The sequence below is a fragment of the Sphaeramia orbicularis genome, chromosome 5 (genome assembly GCF_902148855.1).
Source record: "Sphaeramia orbicularis chromosome 5, fSphaOr1.1, whole genome shotgun sequence".
Classification (NCBI taxonomy): domain Eukaryota; kingdom Metazoa; phylum Chordata; class Actinopteri; order Kurtiformes; family Apogonidae; genus Sphaeramia; species Sphaeramia orbicularis.
The window spans coordinates 53,331,872-53,357,030 of NC_043961.1; the positions used below are offsets into that span (position 1 = coordinate 53,331,872).

The 25,159-nt window shown below is 35.8% G+C and overlaps 1 protein-coding gene across 4 annotated transcripts in view; it reads left to right on the forward strand.

Moving 5' to 3' along the window:
* Positions 1 to 25,159, forward strand: part of anks1ab (ankyrin repeat and sterile alpha motif domain containing 1Ab) — an 81,190-nt gene that overhangs the window by 51,606 nt on the left and 4,425 nt on the right. For 3 of the 4 annotated variants that reach the window (XM_030133685.1, XM_030133688.1, XM_030133687.1), the window contains 5 exons: positions 3,998 to 4,081; positions 4,864 to 5,001; positions 13,259 to 13,435; positions 19,702 to 19,800; positions 20,680 to 20,777. In XM_030133685.1, the coding sequence (XP_029989545.1) occupies positions 3,998 to 4,081; positions 4,864 to 5,001; positions 13,259 to 13,435; positions 19,702 to 19,800; positions 20,680 to 20,777 (596 nt within the window). The remainder of the gene's footprint in view (positions 1 to 3,997; positions 4,082 to 4,863; positions 5,002 to 13,258; positions 13,436 to 19,701; positions 19,801 to 20,679; positions 20,778 to 25,159) is intronic. The other variant, XM_030133686.1, reaches the window with a different exon arrangement.

Below are 25,159 nucleotides of genomic sequence, written 5' to 3' on the forward strand. Positions count from 1 at the left end.
GACATTTTTGGCCAATAGCTGATGCCACTGCAAATATTACTTTCTGTTTCTATCTTTATATTGTTTTTGCTGGTATTCATCCCCCCATCAAAGAAAGAGATCTTCATTATAAATAAAAAATGAGTTTCTATTTTAAAGTGTTTCAGTCCTTCATCACATTATCTTTGAATGAACTCAGATACAAACATACAAATGTATGATAAAAGCCTTCAATGTAACACAAAACATAAATATCTGCCACTGCCGCCGGTGATAATGTGTCGTGCTCATACACTGATAACAGCAAATATCAGCTGATACTGTCATCTGGATGATATCCCTAAACACTTAAATTACATTATTTTGATTTGTCCTGTGTATTGACAAGGAAATTTCAGAAATGTTAAGGTTCTCACTTTGACACATCATCAGTCGAGATATAATATACCCTAACTGTTAAAGAAATGATGCATGCGTATGTGAAAAGTAAAACCGGCCACTTATGTAACAGTTGACCTTTCATGCTATTGGCTTGGTGAAAGATTTTTTCTGTCAAATGCTTAAAAAACATTGCACTTCAAAACTTGTCAGACAGCAGCAAGCAGACTCTCGGCCTGATCACAATCAAGGGTACCAGAAAGGGTGCACATATAGATAAAGAATAATAATGCTCTATCAAAAAATCAGACAGGCCATTTTATTTGTCTGATATTTCTCTTTTAAAGTGCAAAATATTTTTGTATCTTTTTGTGTCTACTAAAAATTTCGCAGGCTTGCCCCTGTCAAATCAGAAATTATTCCGTGTACAGACACTCCAGCCTAATAGCCTCCATATTTAATGCCTACAAAGATATATATGAATGTTTCAGCACTCAGGATAATCATGCATTGTTTATTGCATAGATGTCGTGTCCAAAGCATGTGTGCTGAAAAATTCCATATATTGACAGAAACAATAAAATTAGACCCACATATTTTGATATGGTGTACAGACTCTACAGGATTGGAATGGAAATCTGGCTTACCACATGGTCGCATCTCTGTTAGATCTTTAACTAAGTCTTCCTGGTACAGGAGTAAATAACCATTTGTGAACAAGTTATAACAATATATCTATAAGGCATATATGCGATATTATTGATGGAAGTATATTGGTGTACGGACACTACATGAATTTTGGTGAACAACGCACCATTGAAAACATGCGGTTCAACGTAAACATCCGTTTGCCACATTGTTACCAAATTTTCTGCAGCCAGGGAGCAGACCAAAATCTGTCTAGTTGTGCATATAGTCATAATAATACTGAAATAACAGGTTCCCATTCTATTATTACAATTAAAGGGCTGTAAAAGAAGGGTTTGCATAACAAAGTGGTTGATTGTCTTAATACTGAAAATATGAATTGATAATCAAACAGCTGTTCAACAAAAATTATCAATAAATTAAAAGCAATGTGATGTGTGTATTTTGTAATAAAAAAGACACAGGAGTTGAGTAGTAATTATTTATTGTGTTACAAAACATTATGGACAACAATTTTGCTCTCTTATAACAATAAAATTGTGCACATGTTTTCACACTCATTTTATCAGTTTTTATCCGATTTTCTTCAAATTTGGAGGATTGCAAGATCTCGTAATAAAATGGCCAAAGAAACATTTTGGGGAATGATTTTGGGGATATCTTTTTGCAATACTGATTAATAACTGATGCAAATATACTTGTACACCTTGATTGTGATCAAACCGTCGGGAAGTAAGTCAGTATTTTTGCATATGTAAAAATATACTTATTTTAACCCTGATTCAGTTATTTCTGTGTTTTCATTCAAATTGTGTCCAGAGTGTTCAATGTGTTCAATGATGGTATGAATTCAAAGTGAATCCTCAGAATGGACAAATCAATCAATCAATCAAATTTTATACATATATTAGGGCTGTCAAAATTAACGCATTAATGCGGATATTTTCATCATCATGATTAATCTGATTAAAAATTTTAATGCAATTAACCTATCTGCAGCACAGAATGACTCTCAATGTCTTGTGCAAGGCATTTCGGGCAGTTTGTCCAAGTAGAGTTACTGTCGTGCATGCACAAATGGGCAGTTAATCCGGTAGTGACAGGCAGTAGAACCAACCAATAAAGATGGAAGACGCTAAACAGCACGTTAGCTCTCTCCATGGGGAATTTGAGAACAAAAAACCCCCCAAGATGGAACAGTTGTTTCAAGTTGTAGTGTTGAACCTGTTGAAGCTGTTTAATAAACATGTTAAGTGCATATATATTCCCTTCTTTTTTGAGTCTGCTCATGCAAATTGAAACACGATTAATGTAGATTAACCCTTTCATGCATAGTGGTCACTACAGTAGACAGTTATTCTACAGCTGTTCTCTTTTATATTCATGGGTTTTGTTGTTTTAGTTCCATATCAGCCAACACAGTGGACGCTCATGCACCATCCCATACACTGACATTCAGACCATTATTGTACCTTTGCTGTTCTTGATAAACCTGATCTGCACTGACATGTTTAAGCGTAAATCAGTTGCTATATGTAACATGTTTGAGTGTAAATTACTTGTTTTTTGTTAGACACAAAGGGTTTTTTGCATGTTATCTCCATGAAGTGATTAACAACTAGCATTAGAATATGTTAAAATGTGAGAAAACATCAGATTAGCAGCATTAAAAATCTTTTTATTTCATTGTTTTCATATTACTTTCTTACAAAAGAGGATTAGGGCCAGAATTCTGACTTTAAACTCAGAATTCTGACTTTTTTTTTCCCTGGGAATTCTAACTAAACTCAGAATCCTGACTTTAATCTCAGAATTCTGACTTTAAACTCAGAATTCTGCTTTTTTTCCCTCTGAATTCTGACTTTAATTTCTGAATTCTGACTTTTTTCTCATAACAATAATAATAATAAATATATATTGGACCTTATTTTTTATTTTTATTTTTTCCAGTGGCTTTAATCCTCTTCTGTACTTTCTGATATTGGGTTTTAAACACACGTTTCTTTACTCCAAAAATTAAATGCATGAACAGTTTTGTAACTCCATGAAAAAAAAATTGATCGCATTGTTTTTCCTTCATGTGCAAGGAGGGATAAAAGCACTCAAGAAAAAAAATCTTTACTAAGGTTCTCATAATTCATGCATGAAAGGGTTAAAAATGAATAGATAGATAGATAGATAGATAGATAGATAGATAGATAGATAGATAGATAGATAGATAGATAGATAGATAGATAGATAGATAGATAGATAGATAGATAGATAGATAGATAGATAGATAGATAGATAGCATACCCAAATACAGGTACTAACAGTGGCTATACTACTACTGCAGCTGTTAGTACCAATAATGAAACCCTCTACCATCCATGTAACTATATAATAAACACAATTAGTACATCTTCTTTTAATGCTGAGTCATTGTTCATTTCATATGATTATGTGTGATGTTTACCACTCTGTAACACCCCGACCCAGGAACGGCGTTCTTGCCTTGAGTTAAAACCCAAACACCTAAATGTCTGGATGTGCAGAGAGGTGATGGCGCCTGCACGCTAGATATAATTTAAACAAGGTTAGGGGTAAGAGGTCAAGATGACCTCTTCCCCCCAGAACGGGAAGGGTTGGTATGGAGTGGTATGATTTACATATGGGGTTGTCATCTGGGTGTCACCGATGGGGGGGTTGGATTTTGGGTCTATATAATCTTTAATATTCTTATGTTTAATCAGACTTCACTTACAGAGTTTCTCTGTGATTGACTTCTCAATAAATGCATTTATTATTTTAACTCTAACTTTCTCTCCTCCTCTTTGTGTGGGTTATCAGTTGAACATTTCCACAACAATGGATAAATGAATGATGATGATGGAGGCAGAAGCGAAGCAAATGTGTTCAAGCAAATGAGGAAAACACTAAAAGCTTATGAGCTTTGTGAAAGTTGTGTTGTCGCACATGTACTCTGCTCTCACAGTTTTAACTCTGATTGCAGAAATCAAAGGATTCAAGAAAGGGTCCAGTTGTCATTCTGTCCATTACCTACAGAGGGGTCAAGTTCATTGATGCAGCCTCAAAGGTAAAGTCAGCTCTTTGTGTCTATTGATCTGTTTAATCCAAACAGGCCTGTTCACTCTCTCTCTCTCTCTCCGTGCACTGTAAAAAAAAAATCATGTTTTTATGGAAAAAAACTGGCAGCTGTGGTTTCCAGAACAATACTGTAAAAAACACATCCAACTGTAAACATATTTACAGAGTAACATGTAGATTTAACTGGTAAATGGTTTGCACTTATTCAGTGCATTTTCTACACCTTCATGGTGTCTAAAGCCACCAGGTCAATTTAGGGTTCAGTGTCTTCCATGGACACTTTGACAGTCTGAGCCAGGATTCCCACCACCAACCCTCTGGTTACTGGACAAGCCGCTCTACCAACTCTACCAACCCATTAATTTACAAATTTATCATGTTAAATTGTTAAATGTTTACTTTTTTATAACTTTTTTATTAAAAAAAAAAAAGCAAATATGCCATTATTTCAACATTATAGTCTTGCAATTTAAACGGCATCACATTCTTTTTCAATGTACAGTTTTATTTTCTAAAAACAATAGAAATACATCATTTCTACATACAAATCTGGTTTTGTTCACAATCTCTTTCTGTAAAAACTACAGCTATATTTGATTCAATTGTTAACACAAAAATCTTTTCAAATAAACAACTTTGCATTGTATTGTCACTTACAGTTTTTTTATGTTGCAATTTTACAACATTTTTGGTGTTAATTCTACAGTAGTTTTTGCAGTGTGTCCAAGGATGATTTATTCCTCATTTGCTTTCTCACTGTCCTCCCATTAGACCATAGTTGCAGAACATGAGATCAGGAACATCTCGTGCGCTGCACAAGATCCAGATGACCTCTGCACTTTTGCTTACATTACCAAGGATCTGAAGAGCGGCCATCACTTCTGTCATGTCTTCAGCACCGTGGAAGTGGTGAGTAGATCTGTATTTATGTCAGCCATGGAAGTGTTCAGACCCTTTACATAAAGAGGCAATGCTTGATAGCTTTACGCTAGGGGTGTCAAACATGCGGCCCGTGGGCCAAAACCAGCCCACCAAAGAGTCCAATCCAGTCCATGGAATTAATTTGTGAAATGCAAAAATTACCCTGAGATATTAATATTCAAGGATGTCAAAATTATTTTGGTTCAGGGGCCACATACAGACTAATCTGATCTCAAATGGGTCGGACCAGTAAAATACTATCATAATAAGCTAGAAATTACAAAAACTCCAAATTTGTTACTTTGCGTTAGTGTAAAAAAGCAAAACTATATGAAAATGTTTATTTGTATAAACTATCCTTTCACAAAAAATGTGAATAACCTGAACAACTATGAACAACATGAAATGCCTTAAAAGAACAATTTTGACAATATTCTGCCTGTTACTAAATGCTTTGTGTATTTGTAGATCTACTGTGATCTGTAACTTGTAATGAACCTGTATAAATAATAAAGTGATGTATGATATTGTTAAAATTACACTTATTTTTCTTTAAGAAATTTTAGGTTGTTCATATTATCCACATTTGTTTTAAAGGATAGTTTGTAGATATAACCTCCTACGACCCAGCTATGGGTACATTTGTGGACAACAGTTTCACAACTTTATACAAAAAAATGAAAAGAGAACTGTCCACCACAAAGGACATTCCATAAAAATTTTAAAAACTGCATCTGAAAAAACTGTTGCATTGTGATGTTTCCAATACAGGCACTTATTTAATAAAAAACAAGAAAAGCTTGTATTTTGCTGACATTTTCAGGGTCTCAGGAGGATAAACATTTTCATAATGTAATTTTACTTTTTCGCTCTAAGAGATGGAGAAATGTTTGGAATTGACATTATTTTAGGTTATTATGCTTTTATTTTAATGCTCCGGCCTATTTGAGATCAAATTGGGTTGTATGTGACCCCTGAACTAAAATGAGTTTGACACCCCTGCTTTACAGTGTCACTGGACAAAAATTTCACCATTGCCTTTCAGCAGGATGTAATTCCTGTGATCTGAGAGGACACAGGAATCCCACAGTCTTCTGTGGACTGTGGACAGTCTCCCGTTACACAGCCTATGATTTAGCACAGCGAGGTTAATTATGTGATTGACAGCTGTAATTACCCACCGCTGTTCAGGTTTCCTCAGATGTAACTCACTGTACTTGTCATTGTCAGGATTTTACTGTTATATTAATGACGAATATTGGTTGTATCTTTTTTTACTTTCATCTAACTGCTGTGTTAATGTCTGTGTTACATTTTACTGCTGTACATGTTCAAGGCTGAATTCATTTCAACTACTTTATGTACTGCTGGTAGTTTAATCTACACCAATGCATCATGGGTCATTCCATATAATTTCATAAATGGCTAAAATATGGGGGCGAAAACGTCCATATTTAATTTGAACATTTAACATTGAAGGATTTATAGAAGCAAGTTGTGCTTGGTGTAAAATTTAGGGCAATTCATGTACTTTCACATGGTGTCTTTTATTTTTAAATTTTGACACCAAGCACAACTTGCTTCTGTAAATACTTCTATGTTAAATGTTCAAATTAAATATGGACGTTTTTGCCCCCATATTTTAGCCATTTATGAAATTATATGGAATGACCCATGATGCATTGGTGTAGATTAAACTATAAACTATGAATATGATGATTAGTTTTTGTGTAATGAGTGGCCAAATGTAGCATTTTAGAAGTTCACGATGGATAAAATCTCAAATTTGTCATTCTCTGTAACATGCAATTTAAAATTTTAAGTAAATATTTTCACATTTCTTAGGACTGTAGATTCCTGTGAAATGATTCTGAAAATTTCAGACCTCTAGCTCTTGTTCAGAAGTTATAGAAGCCTGAAAATAGCTGAAAATTTCAAGTCTTAATTTTGGTCACAATTTTAGGGTACCCCCTACCTACTTCAAATGGTCATAACTTTGGAATTATTTACAATTAAGCCTTGAAATTTTGGATTTTTCCATCATATATAATGTTCTATAGGTATGTAAAAATTTAGAAAAATCTGAGAGGGTCAGGTGGGAAATTTTCTTAAAATCTGTTGATTACATATGGAATGACCCGCATATTTTCACCCTTTTTTTGTCGTGTCGCTGTCAAAAAGTCAACTTTTCATGATAATAACAGGCCTGATTTCATCTCTGCAACAATTTCCCATCAAATCCAAAAGGGTTTTTAAAGAGTTTATTTAAATGTCTGTGTGATGGAGGACAATTTTCAACTCTAAGAGTCTTTGTGACCGAGGCCTATTTTCCCTCTGGTGTACTGGAGTAGAAGTATGAGGTTATATATAGCACAATGTGAAAGGATGTTACTACTGAGAAAGATTGTGTGTATTGTATTAAACATCTTTTCGAGTTCATTTGTGAGTAGAAAAACACTGTTGTCTGTGGGATACCAGGTATCCTGCAGATAAAGCTGTGTGCAGCATCCTGTGGACATCATTTGCTTGATTGACTCACTGGATGGCTTGATTGAAGTCCTGCTCCTGCTAAGCATGACATTTGACTGTACATGCACAGATTAAGGTGTAATTTGTGTCTCAGTTTCTGTAAATGTCATTGACTATCTTCAATCTGATGTAAAAGGACCACTGTAGAGGCCTGTGTAACTGCAGGGAAACAGTTTTAACTGAATTTTAATGATCAAAGTTTTCACAAGGCCAAAACATAATTTATTGCCCAAGTTGTTGTGTATTTAACACAGTCTGTCAGAGTGCAGTATGCCAGGTAGGAATTGCTTTTGCTTTTCTAAAATGTGTGCAAAATCTAGCAGATAATTTATAGTAATTATCCTACAATGTCAAGAGCAGCATTTTGTGTGTTTGTGCAGTGATATTTTGGTGTGGCGTGAAACAAATTGTGGAAAACATGTATAACAAGCTCTGTAAAGTCAGAAGTTGTCCTCTAGTCTAATCTACTGCAGTTGGTGAAATTGCTCCTGAGCAGTAATGCCACACAAATGGGCCTGACCCAAAAGTCGTTGAGAAAATAGATGCATCTATTATTTTATTTCCCAGGGACCATGTACATCACAGGTGTCAAACGTGCGGCCAGTGGGCCAAATTCATCCCACCAAAGGGTCCAATCTGACCTGTGGGATGAATTTTTGAAATGCAAAAATTACACCAAATATATTAACAATCAGTGGTGTCAAAAGTCATTTAATTCAGGTTTCACATACAGACCGATTCGATCTCAAGTGGGTCAGACCAGTACAATACTATTATACTGCAGTTGTGCAACGAAATTGCAGAGTAAAGTTTTTCAGTGTCAGAAAGTAAAATTCATGAAAATGTTTACATTTACAAACTATCCTTTTACAAAAAATCTGAATAACCTGAACAAATATGAACAACCTGAAATGTGTTAAGAGAAGTCAGTGCAATTTTACCAATATTCTGCCTGTTACTAAATGTTTTGTGTAGTTGTAATTGTAATGTAAGTTGTAATGTGTAAATAATAAACTGAGGCATAATATTGTTAAAATTGCACCTATTTGTTTTAAGACATTTCAGATTGTTTGTGTTATTCAGATTTTTAAGGAAACTTTACAGATGTAAACATTTTCATAATATAATGTTACTATTTTCACTGTTATTATTTTACTGGTCCCCTTTAGATCAGGGGTGTCAAACTCATTTTAGTTCAGGGGCCACATACAGTCTAATATGATATATAGTGGGCCGAACCAGTGAAATATTAGGATAAAAACCTATAAATAATGTCAACTCCAAAGTTTTCTCTATGTTTTTGAGTGAAAAAAGTAACATTTCGTAATGAAAATGTTTACATCTACGAACTGTACTTGAACATAACATGAAAATATATGAACAACCTGAAAATTCTTAAGAAAAATAAGTGCAATTTTAACAATATTGCTCCACAGTCTATCATTTATACATGTGCATCACAACTCACAGATCACAGTGGATCTACAACTACACAAAACATTTAGGAACAGGCAGAATATTGGTAAAATTCCACATACTTCTTTTAAGACATTTCAGGCTGTTCTTATTTGTTCAGATTATTCACATTTTTGTAAAAAGTTAGTCTGTAAATGTAAACATTTTTGTGTAATTTTAATTTGTTTACACTGAAACAAAGAGAAAAAATAGCTTTTTTCATTATTTATAGGTTATTACGGTAGTACTTTACATGTCTGAGCCACTTCAGATTGAATTGACCTAAAATGATTTTAACCCTTTCATGCACAAATTATGAGAACCTTAACCAAAATTTTTTCCTGAGTGTTTTTATTCCTCTTTAGGCATGAAAAAAAAACAATGGGATTGAAAATTTTCTTCTGAAAAATAAATTAAAATAAAATTAAATAAAATAAAAAATAATTAAAAAAAAAAAAAAAAACATTAAAAAATAATAATGAAAAAAAGAAATTCTTATGAACCTATTTTTCATGAAGTAGTAAAAATGTCCACTCAGCTGGACACCACACGTTTAATTTTTGATGCACAGAAACATGTATTTACTGATAAATTGTGTGAAAACTATGGGGAGGGCTTGTGATTCTGAGGGTTTATGCTCAGGAGAGATCTACTTAATGTTACCAATTCATGTCAGAAAAGATATGTAGTGTCTTAAATCTTTAATAAAGATATGTGTGGAAAAAAACCCAACAAAAAACAGAAAAACAACAACAACGAAAAGAACAACAAAATCCATAAATATACAGGAGAACAGCTGTAGAATAGCTGTCCACTGTAGTGACCAGTATGCATGAAAGGGTTAACATCCTTGACTGTTAATATCTTCAGTGTAATTTTTGCATTTCACAGATTTATCCCACAGGCCAAATTGGATCCAATGGCAGGCCGGTTTTGGCCCCCGGGCCGCATGTTTGACACCTGTGCTTTAGATCATATTGGGCTGTATGTGGCCCCTGAACTAAAATGAGTCTGACACCCCTGATGTACACAAACATAAATGTTACCATTTGATGCAGTTTTCCAGAGTTATCCCTGACGGAGGACAATTAAAACCTCCACACAATGACAGAACTGCATTAAAACAAAGACAAAACAGATTTTAATGCAACGTACGGAATATGGAGGTAATGACTGCAAAGATTCTTCAATACGATACTGACAGAACTTCAGCTTTTTATATCAGTCGGATTTTTCACCAAGTTGTGGCTTTCACAGAGGACGCTCATTGTCTGAGCACAGTCTATTACGGCAGACGGTGCTTAAGCTTTTACAGACTCTGAGCGAGGGTAAACAGATCCACGCAACTATTGATCGAGTGTGTTGTGTAAATGCAAACCGTTTAAAAAGTGATAATGACATAGATTTGAGTGCACTCTACAATTCTGTAAACTCAAATGGAGCTGTTTACCTTGAATTCTGCTGTGGTATTGAATTGTCTTTTTGTATTGAATTGTCTGTATTTGAATACAACACCTCTCAGGCTGTGTCATTCTGTCACAGTTACAGGTCTGTCAGGTCTTTTTGGTATTTATTGTATTGCTTATCGTCTTGGTTAGCGTGGCTCTGGTTTAACCTGGGACAGTACAAACACACTTAGGTTATGTTCAGACTGCAGGCAAATGTGGCCCATATCTGATTTTTTTTGCCCATAGGTTCAAGGTTTGAGTTGCATTTTAGTGACATTAAGGGCAAAAAAAAAAAGTTCTTGGTTATGGACTGAAAATATATCAGTTTAGGGTCAAATTTTCTCAGGAATCTGAATCTGAAATAATTTCTGCCAAATCTTTTGTGGTTTTCAAATCACTGAGCCTTTATTGACACAAGGTTGAAACAAAAAAACATGAAATTTGGCCTATGCGCTACCTGATTTAACCATTTAATTTCTGTCAAAAATCAAACATAACATGCTTTCTTCTCTTCATCTGTGAGCTTTGAATCCTCCCCAGGAGGCCTTCCTTCCTCCACCCCTGGATGGCTTTGGTCTTGGCATCTTAGCCCTATTCAGTCAGTCTGAAATTTTAAAAAAAAATATCAATTAGGCATTACTCCATAACATGTGTAAGAGTTGTTTTATCAGTTAAACTATAAACTGATCTATAGAAACCTTCCTAAAGTGATTCTGGCTGCTTAAATTGGCTTCATCATTGACAGAGCAAGTCAAAATCTGACAAATTGGTGGGCAGTTTCAAAAACGAATATGAAAATTTGGTTGTAAAAAAAACAAACTTGATCTCCCTTTAGGAAAGTAAATGGGCCTAAATAATATAAACTAACTGTAGCCCATGTAGGTGGGCAGAACTGATTCAATTTTGGAGGCTAAATATTGAAAACTGAGTGAATGCAAGTTTTTTTTTTACAATGGTATGTATTTTTCTCACAAACTAAACACTGATGGGGGTAGGGTAAGTAAAAGTAATGATTTTATTTATCTAATATTAGAATATACTTAATTGTTGGGTAATGCTTTATTCACAACAGAAAAAGAAAGAGAATGGTGTATAATACATACAGATTTATGATAATATTGACTCTACATAAAGAATTATTAAATCAAATTCTTACCTAGAAGCCAAAAAATCCAAACAAAATTGTCACAGGACGTCTTCTGAGGAACTGGCTGATCTGACGTCATTGACTTTGAACTGAAATCACTGAAACTGATACTCATTCCAAAGGCCAGACCATAAGCTCTTCTTCTAAGGTTAAAAGGAAGCAAGTTCAATGAAAATTTTCAAGCAGCGACAGGATTAATATGGGTTTTCAAATTATTTGTCGCTGAAGAAGGGTAATTTTTTCCCACTTTTCAGAAAACATCATGCAAAAAGTCACACAAGGACAAGTGATACACATTTTTTGATGTTACATTCTGAAACTACACAATTTTTCCAATAAATTCAACACAAGACACTGCATGAAAGGTGTACATTATTCCACAATATTTTTTTCACAATAATTTCACAATAATGATACTCAAAGTTTCAACCTTGTCATATGAGACCTGTATCTGATCTGTTAAAGACAGTTTGAACAGCATTTGATTTTTTCAAATTCGACCCAAGCCATTTTCATATTTGGTCCTAAATCCAATGTGTAACTGATATTTTGCAGTGAGACTTCAGTCTGAACAGCCAGGTCGCAATTATCCGACGTTTACTTCATTGAAATGTGACGAACGTCACAATTCTGTATCCCAGAAGTGTTACTTCTGTAAACACAGTGCGTGTCTGCATGGTCACATATTATGTCAGGACCTCTTTTGTGCATGTGGGTCACTTCAGGGTCGCATTCAGTTCATACTCAAAACTGATAGAAGTCGCATTTAATGTGTAATATGAATGAGCACATAAAACAAATCTGATTTCGCCCAAAATGTGAATTGTGCATTAAAGACCTGCTGTCTGAACATAGCCTTAGACTCCATCTCCTAATCTGGACAAGAAATAGATTATTATACAATGGACTCCTTAATCTCTTGTAGTGAGAACTCTGCATTTTCTAAGTCTGTATTTTCAAAAAATGTTGGTGTGTACTGCAAGGTAATAATAGTTTTACATTTTTCATTATAGTTTAGTTTTATTTAGTTTTGACTTTTTTTTCTCTAATTCAGTTAGTTTTAATTAGTTTTTAGAGCAGGTTTGCTGTTTTTATTAGTTTTCATTATTTTCTAAATGGTTAGTTTTAGTTTAGTTTTAGTTTTTTTTATATCTTTTCTCTTCTTCTCCATTGTATTCAAATAAATCCCAGGCAGGACTCTGCTGCTTTCTCCCAACTTTAGTCTTCATGTTTCCAGGTAGAGTGGGGACGAGAAGATGACTCTAAACCACAAGTGACAAAAAGTGACGGACCGTTAAATATCATATGGTGACAGCAGCTAAAATTGGTTGAGGGAAATAAATCAATTTCATATCAATCCGACATCAACAAAGACGAAAACGAAGGGAATTTTATCCATAATTTTTATACGTTTTAGTTAATTTTGTAAGCACACAATACAGTTTCAGTTAGTTATCATTTTTTTCTTTTAATTGTAGTTTTTATTTCTTTCAGTTAATGAAAATGTTTTTACAATTCTAGTTTTCGTCATTTCGTTAGTTTTTGTTAATGATAATAACCTTGGTGTACTGTTGTTCTCCACTCACACCACAATCCTTCATGGATATTAATTATCTAGTGAGCACAGAAAACCATTTCAGCCATTCCTTTTATTTTATTTTCACAGACGCAGACCTACGAGATCATCCTAACACTGGGACAAGCTTTTGAGGTGGCCTATCAGATGGCGATCCAGACCAGGGCAAGACAGTACGTCCCCGTTTCATCTCTGACCTCGGAGGTCATAGAGACCAAAACCAGCCGCCCCGTCTCTCAGTCATGGAGCAGCATGCGGAGATCAGCAGTGAGTATCAGCCTTACAAGTTTGATTTTTTTTTTAGTGTGAATTCATACTCCACCTGCTCTAGTGAAGGAGGAGGAGCAGAAACTCACCGTCGTGCAACTGTAATTTGAAAATGGTACACAGACCCCATGACCGACTTTTCCCCGTCACTAAACCCCCACTGGACCACCTACAAAGGAAGATTTGCTGTCTGCGTGGCTGAAAGTGATGAACCATTAGTTTGCAACCAGTTTCATCTTGCCCACCCCCTCCCACCTAACTCTGTGAGTCACTCGGATCAAGGGAGAATTTCTTTTTCTGCATATGCGAAACATGATGAATGAATAGTTTTATTTGTTGCTTACAGGCTGGTATATGATTTCCTCCGGGACTCAGTTGCCGTTGGTTGGAACCATCCGCTGCTTCTTCACTATTGATTGAGTGTGTTGCGTAAATGTTCACGTATACCCTGAGCCACGCATTGATGCATTGACCTCTCAGGCTGCATATAATGAGCACTCAGTGATCACTGTCACCTGAGAGAGCTGCACAGCCAGGAGCACGCACACCGCTGGACCACATGCTTATGCAGAGACACAAATCACTTTGTTTTACTACCTGTCTGCACAGATAATATATGGAGTAATCACAGAGCTGCATAATGAGCCTGGCTGGTAGTTTTAGATGAGAACGGGAAGGCTCCTATTTGCTGCAATTTGTGTTTACATTTTTCTAGTTGCAGAAAATGTGACAACTATATGTGTTTTGTAATTTACCTAAAGGAGAAACAGAGAACACAACCAGCAAAGCAGAGTGCTGCAGAGATGACATATTTTTGTTTTGTAAACTGGACGTTAGCGTCGCTTTAGTCCCCTCAACCAAAAAGCTAATAGGATTTTTCCATTTGCTTTTGATTCCTACCGACATGAACCAAAAAGAAAAAAAAAAGAAACAAATAAATATATAAATTAATGAATGAATAAATGAATAAATAAATTGTGAGTTTTGCAGTCAGCAAAATAAAATGCTAATGATAGGCTATAAACAAACAACATCACTACACGTCTACCTTCTACTAAACTTTTTTTTTGTTACCATGACCTAATCCAGACAGTAGTTTGAAAGATTGAAAGTGAAGTTTTTGTGTATTTTCATTTAGCCTCTATTTAAAGGGTACCTGTAGTGAATTTTCATCGCTAACTATTTCAAAAGATCATGTATAATACTAGCGGTTCCATCTTCTAACTTACGTTATAGCACGTTGTCAAGTACACGCGAGTACTAAGTCACTGCTCCGTCAGTCGGACATGGTCAGTGACATGTTTCCTCCTTCACGGGCTCTTCCAGCACGTGATGCAGTCGTGATGCAGAGTCATTGTTTTGTTAGGTGGTCTGGGCTGTGATGGACTGGTCACTGACCCCGTGCAGCAGACGCTAGTCTAAGATGACACATTAATAGATCGAATAGGTAACCCATTTCCTCAAAATTTCTAGCCATGGTTTGGTTCTTGAACATGTGCTTTCCACTCAATCTTGCTCACTGACTGCTGCTTGTTTACTCACACTTGATCACCTGACAACAGCGCAGGTTTGTCACTTCCAGGCGGCAATGGCTGCTCCCAGTGGTGTAGTCTAGGGTATACGGTGGTATACAGAGTATACCTACTTATTTTTGAGTCAGCATTGGGTATACCCTCTTCTAAATCCCTACAGTAGTATCTGAGCCAAATTCAAACTTTCATGTAATATATAATTCTGAGGTAAGTTTTAAGGTGGTTTCCAAATGAGCCACTGTTTTAAACTACTGGCCATATGACTGCACATTTAGAGGAGAGATTTTGTCGTCAGTAGTTCAACTGTGCAAGTAGGCTAACATTATGAAAGGCTAATGTTATGAAAGGCTAGCATTATCCTATGTTTGCCTCATGTTGAATACATTTACATTCATGCAACTGCTTGTGTGTCCAGTAAAACCTACAAACTGCTCCTGATCAAGTCATGATAATTTTATAATAGTGAGCAAATACTACTGACACAATTTTGGGTAAACTAAATAAGATAAGATAAGATAAGATATTCCTTTATTGATCCCACAATGGGGAAATTCACAGTGTTATCAGCAGCATGAAACATACACACAACATGCACATACACGTAAGAGCAGTCATATAAATTGAATAAAAAAGTGTTTTAAAAAGGATAGAGTAGTAGAATAGAGTAGTCTTATATGTCACTGTTTCTAAAAGGACGTTTTTCTGGACTACTTTTATTTTATTTTTTTTAAATTGAGAGTATACCCACTTCTCCAGGGACCACTACACCACTGGCTGCCCCCATAGCTTCTGCTCCCACGAAATGAAAAAAGGTCCAGTGTGGTGCATTTATGGCAATTTTTTTTACCCCTCGGTATTGTAGTTGTTTTGTCATCTGTCTGTTCATCTGTCAACAATGTAATCGCATTATCTGAAGAATGCATTGAGATTTCCGCACCAAGTTTTACACAAATATAATCTAATGTAAACTAGAAGCACTCAGAGAACGCAGACCTCCGCCAAGGCAGATCAGTGACCTGGATTTGGATGAAAATTTCAGGAAATGTTGATACTGGCACAAGGAACAAATGATTAAATTTTGGTGGTGATCAGGGGTGTGTGTGTGTCCACTGATCGGCCTTGGTGGAGGTCTGTGCTCTATGAGTACAGACCTCCGCCAAGGCCGATCAGTGGGCCCCCGTGGCCCCTCCAACCCCCCCTCCACACACACACAATTTATTTTTAAATTTTTTTTTTTCTCTTTTTCTTTATGGGCTCAGCTGGCTGACAGGCAGCTGTCTGTACTGATAAGGCAGCAGCCGACACCAACTGAACTCCCAGTCATCATTGCCCATTTTTCTGACACCTTTGCTTGTGTATCCTCTTTTATTTGGACATTTTACCAAGGAGTATCTCACACTACTTTTTTTTTTTAGTTTTTGTTTTGGGGCTCTTTTTTTTCTAAATCAGTCCAATTGCTTTTTGACACCTGGTTGAACTCCAAAAAGCAGTTACACAGTAAAAACTCGATCAAAACACAATAAATAAAAATAGAAAAGCACTCTGAGAGCGTAGACCTCCACCAGTGCAGATCAGTGTCCCTCCTCGATCACCACCAAAATATAATCATTTGTTCCTTGTGCCAGTATCAACATTTCCTGAAATTTTCATCCAAATCTGTCCATAACATTTTGAGTTATCTTGCACTCAGACAGATAAACAGAGAAACAAACCAACGCTGACAAAAACATAACCTCCTTGGCGGAGGTAATTATAAGGAAGTAACTTTAGAGAATCTTACTCTATATTTGGCCAAGGGGTATTAAAATTGCGTAGCACGTTTTTTTTTTGTTTTTTTTTGTTTTTTTTGTTTTACTGAATTTGCGCTTCCCTTGCATTCTTGCATTTCTAGAGATGCACAAAGCACAATTAATGTAATAATTATGACCAGTACTGGTACGATTTAAGTTGCTTATATACTATGTGCTGTCAAAAATGAAAAATGAGCGAACGTGGTCTTGACTCCGACATGATGGTCCAATGGCGCAGTCTGAGAGAGGTTCAAAGACTGCTGTTGTCACGACCAAAGACAGCATGGGACGAACATTCGTACTGTGTTGGAAATTTAGGGCGACCGTCTCACAGTGTGACTGCTGCTATGACCTACATCTACATAACAACCAATAAGTACAAAATGATACCAATCAATGAGCCATCTACATGTGCTCTGAAACATACTCTTTCTGCCCTTTGCGTCCCATCTTCAGATACAGATACAGGTGAACTTTATTGGAAACTCACTTTTTTCCCAGCCCAATAAAGAGAAAAAAAAAGGTGAAGCCATCTGTTGTTGGCCTGTTTTCCTGAGCCATCATCAGGTCTACTTTAGCCTCATCCTCGTCTTTGTGTTTTTTCTGTGCACATAAACACCACTATTTTAATGGTGCATTGTTTACTATTATAGCTGCACAGTTGGACCACACAAAGCGATGGTATTTTATTCTCCTATACTGATTTGTATTGCACACTTTAATTCAGTGAATGTTACCAATGCACCAAACTGGATTTCACAAATGTATTCAAACCATGATAAACTTCAGCTTAACCCATAAAGACCCAAACATCCACCCTTGACCAAAATCAGCTGCTAATGTACAATATTCAATACCTGCTGTCAATACATGTAAATAATTGGTGTAAAATGCAGTTTGTTATCTTTTCATGGTCATCAGATATGACCCATTTGGACGTTCAGAGGCTCCGTAGTGAACGTGGAAACACCATCATCTTCTACAACACTGATTCACCAGTAAAACCCATGGAGTTTGATAAATAACAGTGGATGGAGAGATTTGTTTTTATGTTCAGTTATTGATATCTTTGCTGAAAAAGTCACTTTTCCTCTGTTTTATAATATAACCCTCGACTGTACTCTAAGCTTTTATGAACACTTCAATTCAATATCCTCCTGAGACCCAGTGAGTAAACTTCGCCATTTTACATTAAATAATTGCCTTAGTTGGAAACAGCATGATGACAGTTTTTTCAGATACGTTTTTATTTTTTTATATATATATCGGCTAAAATTTACTTAGGGGGTCAAATGAGTGGCCATTTTTGTCAACAAAAAAAAAAAGTTGTAAGAAATGCATAGAACTGTGTTGAAATAATGCTAATCCATTTGTGCACAGACTACTGATATTATTCAACAGTGGAAGCTATATTTTCAGGAATATTGGATTTTAATAGCACGTGTATGTGAAAACTTTTGCTGGTGGATGGACATGACATTACCCATGATGATCTGGTCAGTACCAGTACTTTATTAGTAATAAACTTATATAGTTACTATTGCTAATTCTCCTCTTATTCATAAATGTTAGTATTGTGGATCTAAAACAGTAACAGCTGACACAAAAATACAAAATGTGGCAGTGGACGGATGTGACATGGTTGTTACAGATCCCATCATACTGATGCTCGGCAGCCATGTCACCGTTTCCACAAATGATCCCTGTGCAAAAACTAGTATCCTAATTATTTATTGTATAGTTTATCATCAGACTAAAGAGTAAATAACAATATAGAATTGTTATTTCTTTATAAAAATGCTTATTATTAGAAAACTGTTGATTTAAAAAGTGACGTGTGACATTCTTAATGTATGTATTGGCGTAACATAAGCAGGATGGATCAGCACCATACTCCATATTGCAACCTGTAAAAATAAAACACGTGATATGTAGTATAGAATCTTGTGAGAAAAACTGGGGAATCTAAAAGAATAGAATATTTGTTTTTCAGGTAAATTCAGTTCAAATATAACTTGGCCATTTGTGACATGAAAATATAGCATTAATTGTGATGAAATTGGACATTTTTAACCTGAAAACATAGTTCATATGACCATCAACATGTTGCAACAGAACTGAAATCCTGTAAATTTGCATAACTTGCATTTACCAACACAAAGTTCCTTTGGGGATTCACTTATATTGATTTCTTATGCACAAAGACATAAATAAGGCCTGTAAGCAAATTTTTAGACTATATATATATATATATATATATATATATATATATATATATATGTATATGTATATAAAATGTCCTTTTCAGTGGTCTTTTTTTTTTTTTTATAAAGTAAAGCTGTGAAATTCTTGTCCACTACAGAGAACAAAAATGCATTGCTGGGTCTCAGGAGGATATAGCAAATACTAGATATTCACTGAAAAAATACCAAATAAAGGAGATTATATTACAGTAAATGGTGATAAATCACTAAAGAAAGGTTAAATAGAGAAAAAATTCATTTGGGAACTGCCACAAAAGTAGCACTGGGTCTTTATGGGTTAATGTAGCTTAAAATAACCTTAAAAGATAGGTGAAATTTCACAGTCAATCTTCAGCGAACACTTTGAAATGTGTAACTGGGGTATGCACTTGTATATTTCATGCAACAGAACAAAATCTCTTAAGCTTGCGTTCACCACAGGTCTTAATTCATGCCCGTAACCAAAAACATACTCAAAAACCCCCAAAAATTCAAACTCACCTCAGAGTTTTAAGACTCATCTCTGCAGCACTCCGTAATGTTTGTGAATAATTTGCCTTCTGTAAGTCTAAACAGGTGATGAACTGCTGCTACTGGGTTTCTTCATTGGCATTTGGTGCATTTAAATGCTCTGTTCCTCTTCTTCTCTCCTTTTTTTAACATGTCTTTGTTCTTGTCTTCTTGGTCCTCCTGCTTCCCAGGGTGCCCCTCTGCTCGAATGCCGCTGCTGTCACTGTCACACGTGTACTACCCACCGTCCTTCCTTCCTCCCGTTGCACTCTGTTAGCCCTGGAGTCCAGGTCCTTCTCTTTCCTTTCCTCTATTCAGCCCTTAATGATCACACATCTGCTTACACACCACTCCTGCCACTTCTTCCTTTTTTTTTTTTTTTTTTTACCTCGTACGGTGCACTTTGTTTTTCTTGTTTTGGACTCCTAATATTTCAGCCATAATCTTCCTCCTCATCCCTTTACTTTCCCATCTTTCATCTCCATCTTACATTCGTAGAGTTTTAAATTGCAATTAGTCCCAAGTTCCTTCAGGAAAAAGAGAGGGTTTCTTGATGCGATTTACCTTCTCTATGTAAAGTTTCTTTGAGGATTGTTGGCTTTATTGTGTCAGTAAGGGTTTATTCCATCGTGGCCATAAACAAGATGGTTGAAGCGGTCTCTGTTGGATGGTTTTTAAGCTTTCTTACTCATTTCTTAAGACGTGCTGAAGTGAAGATGTAAACCATAAGCAGGGATTTAACATTTTCATATGCTTACTGTGAATTACTTTCAACTACATATCTAGCTTTAAGGAGGGTAATTAGCATATGTGTTGACTGTTCATGTCATGAAAATAGCCTCCATGTTTATACGAGCCACTGCTGTAGAGCACATGTTGCATTTTATATAATAATCAGTGTATTTTTTTTTTTTTTTTTTTTTTTACCTCCCAAAGGGTCGTAGCTTTGGTTTTGTTAAAGCTGCGGTTTTACTGTGTATTTCCTGTCTTAACATCCTCCATGTTGTGGATTGAGCCCTGTGTTGTCTGTGATTATACCATGATCACCGGACTGTACCTCTAATCCACATGCACGTGTGTGAGCTGAGGACTTGTCAGTGTGGCACAATGGCCTCCGCTGCCTCCGTCTCACGCCCTCCTCTCGTCCCCTCCCTCCCTCCCCCCGGCAGATCGACCCCCTGGAGATGGACGCAGACATGCAGTCCCTGGGAAGCACCACCTGGCTCTTGGACCAGCGGGAACCCAACAGACGCCCTGTCAGCACCAAGTACGAGACCACCATATTCTGAGGCCTGGATGCCCACAGCTGCCCCGCCCCCCTCCCCCCCAACCCCCCCACCTTACTTTGCACCTCCTCGTACTTTTTTCCTCTGTCCCTGCATCCGGTTCTCCATTCTTTCTCACATGTTAACATCTATACATACAAGCCCCGTGCCTTCTCACTGTGATGGTATAGCATCCCTCAGGGCTGCCTACTCCTTCACCCTCCTTGTGCCCCCCTTTGCCCGGCGACCCACCGACACCAACCTCTTCCCTCCGAAATGACAAAACACTCCTGCGGCTCTCCCGTGCCTCCCCGTGACACCCCCTGGCAGTCTCCCTCGCCTGTTGTTGCTGCAGCCAATGGCGGAGCCCTGGAACGGATGATCCCGGACTGATCTCATTTTACAGTGGCCCCGCTCTCGCAACCAAACTGCCTCTTCTTCCTCCTCATCCTCCTCCTCCTGACAACTCGCATCTGCCTCCAACCCCCCGATAGCTCCCAGAGGTTGCATCTTTATTTACTTTTTATTTTTTTGCTCATTTTTTTCTATCGATTATAAGCCGGCAAAAGAAGCATGTTTAGTTTTTTTTATTTAGCTGTAGAGTCCACATTGGCTTAACTGAGTACTGAGTTTAGAAAGGTGGAGTAAGCCATTAAAAAACAGCTCTTTTTTTTTTTTTTTTCTGGTAACTGTCTGTTATGTGTGTGATGTTGGAAGATTTTTGATAGTTCGGAGGTTTGTCGCTGTCAGCTGGACAAAGCAATCATTGAAACGGTGTTACTTTGAGCTGAGACTTTCGAGTTTCTACAGTTTTACAAGCGATTCCTTTCAGGTGGTGCAGAAAACATGTGCTTTCACCATTCAGAGAACTGGGAGGACTGTGACACTGATTTGCGGCGTCTGTCAGCAGTGTAGCAATTTTGCAACTCATTATAGAAGTGAAAATATCACTCAAGTACAGCTCCTGTGTTTGGGTTTTAGCAGCATTGCAGAGACAGATACAGAGAAGCCATCTTAATTACCATATCAGTCAATCATCTATCACTAGTATGTACGTAATTTACTGAAACAATGATTTAGAAAAAAAAAAAAGTCATGATCATCAGGGTTCCCACAGAGCCTTAAAAGTCTTGAATTTACAAATCTGTATTTAATACCCAAATTTCATATGGTAGGGCTTCACTTATGGTGCCTAGGGATGTAACAATTACCGATATAACAATAAACCGCGGTAAAATTGCAGACTTTTAGTATTACTGTTTAAATTCTAATTATCATGATAACCGTGTTTGATTACCGCACTTTTAAGGGAAAAAAAACCCTATGTAAAGATCTGCTTTTATGTCAGATATTTGTGTATAGTTTTAATTTATTACAATTTTGATTTTATATACCTAACATTTGGAACCAATATTCACTTTTGAAGGTTTGTTAAACATCTTTGTGTTATTTAGACAATAAATTATACACATTTTTCAAATCAGATTTTATATTTTTTGGTGTGTTTTTTGTGCTTTTGTGTTTTTATAGTAGGTTAAAGTGAAAAAAAATATTAGACAGATGATATAGATGAAGTTGTGCGGGAAAAAAAAGATACCAAACATGGGTATAGTAAACATTTGTTTAAATAGTATATAAAGGCAAAATCAAAAGCACTGAAAAATGGACAAAATAGGCTCAGACCATTAAGGGTTAATATTTGAATGTTTCTGCAACAGAAGGTACATTGTGCCAATTATTTTATTTGGTTTTTCTTGTTTCGGTTTGTTGTGTTTTGTCAAAATACAACTTGGTTAAATTATTTCATTGTGTGTTTTAGTACTTTTTGAACATTTTGAGCACAATTCCAACAATACCGCGATAATAATGATAACCGTGATAATTTTATTCACAATAACAATATGAAATTTTCCTATCGTTACATCCCTAATGGTGCCATAAACTTGTTTACTGTACTGTGTCGAAATGTGTCTGTTAAATGTCCAAACTGCAAAGGAAGCATCAGTAGTCTACTCAGGTCCACCTGTTCCAAACCGACAATTTAGACTGAAATTAGGAACCAATTATCGCTAACTTTGGAGCCCCCGGTGAGAAATGATCACAGAAATGTGAATGCCTGGTTGGAGAAAAGACCATTCTCGACCTGGATTACACGAGTGGAGGGGAATGTGTTTGATGCTCGCTGCACTGTATGCAAATCAGCTGAAGACCCTGGTGCTAAAAGTACTGAAGTCACATTTTTGGACAATTCAAGTTGAGCATATAAACATGTTGTGTTTGTTTAGTTAAGTCCACCCTAAAAATATTTTCAACATACTTTTTTTGTGACTTCAGTACTTTTAGCACCAGGGTCTTCAATTCAGTCAATCAATTCAACTCAGAAACATGGGAATCAAAGCGTTGGAGTAAATCAGGGGTGTCGAACTCATTTTAGTTTAGGGGCCACATTCAGCCAAATTTGATCTGCAGTGGGCCAAACCAGTAAAATAATAACATAATAATATATAAATAATGTCAAGTCCAAACTTTTCTCTATGTCTTAGAGCGAAAAAAGTAAAATTACATTATGAAAATGTTTACATCTACAAACTATCCTTTCAAACAATGTGAATAACATGAACAAACTGAAAAAAATGTGTAATTTTAACAATATTCTGCCTCAGTTTATCATTTCCACATGTACATTATAACTTACAGATCACAGTGGATCTACAAACACACAAAATATTTAGTAACAGATGGAATATTATTAAAATTGTACTTACTTCTCTTAAGACATTTCAGATTGTTCATATTTGTTCAGGTTATTCAGATATTTTTGCGAAATTATACTTTGTTTTAGTGTAAATACATGAAAATATTTACATTTACAAAGAGAAAAATTTGGAGTTGTGAGTATTTATAAGATATTATGACCCACTTGAGATTGAACTGGTCTGAATGTGGAACCTGAACTAAAATTGATTGTTAATTGATTGATTGTTAATATTTTAGTGTAATTTTTGCATTTCACAAATTCAGCCCAAGGGCCGGACTGGACCCTTTGGCAGGCCGGATTTAGCCCCCGGGCTGCATGTTTGACACCTGTGGAGTAAATTAATATATTTTCCTAAATTCTAGGAGTCACAAATTTTTGGCAGTATGGCTGTGAAATGGGCATTAAATTCTGTTCTAAGTAGTTTTAAAAAGGTCTTAAATTTAACTTGTAGAAACCTGTAGGAACCCTGATTATGTACGTGAGGAAACATCTCAGAATCATTACACAAACAGCTTAGCGAGGTTTTCACACTTTTATCTTTTCATTATGTTGTTAACAAATACACCCATTTGGAGTTTAATCAACGGGTAATAGACAGATGTTAAACACCTGTGTGTGTATTTATGCACCACTTCATCAAGATGTAACCTTTAACCCTCTGGTATCCCGTCCAGTAAGGCCCTTACTAAGCACCAAGTGTACCTTTTTGGCACACTTGTGGAATAATGTCAAAAAATTTTTCATATGGTTTGTTTTTAATTCTTTTACACTTTTTTCTATTTCATCAACTTGAGCCGTAAGTAAAAATACCAAATACTCAATAATTGTCACATGTTTTAACCCTTTAAATGCCGTGTTTGTAATGTAAACAAACCATTTTTTTTTTTGGATGCAAAAAACACAAAAAAATTTTTTTTTTTTCAATATACTACATAAAAAGTGGATCACATATTATTTGATTTTTGCAGCCTGGCATATGTCAGTGATTAACTCCAACATTGGTTAATTTGCATTATTATTTTTGGCGTTAGGTCAAATGTTCAAAAATACTAGCATCTGTCACCAAGTGTGCCAAAAATGCACACCCATAAATCAAACTATTAAATATTATATATTGATTTATTTTTCTGCTCTAATTTGATTTTATTTTTGTAAATCAAGGTCAGCCCTAATCATCATACATATCAAATAATCATTCATTTTACATTTTTTTAACCCTTTAAACCAGGGGTGTCAAACTCATTTCAGTTCAGGGGCCACATTCAGGCTGATTTGATCCCAAGTGGGCCAGACCAGTGAAATAATACCAGTGAAAAAAGTAAAATTAAATTATTATAATGTTAATACCTACTAAAATCGGAATAACATAAACAACTGGAAACGTCTTAAGAAAAACAACTGTAATTTTAACAATATTCTGCCTCAGATTATCAGTTTATCATTTACACATGTGCATTATAACTTACATTACAATTACAAATACACAAAACATTTAATAACAGGCAGAATATTCGTAAAATTGCATTTACTTATCTTGAGACATTTCAGGTTATTCACATTTGTTTGTAAAATAACAGTTTTTTAATTTAAACATTTTCACGTAATTTTACTTTTTTTTTTACACTA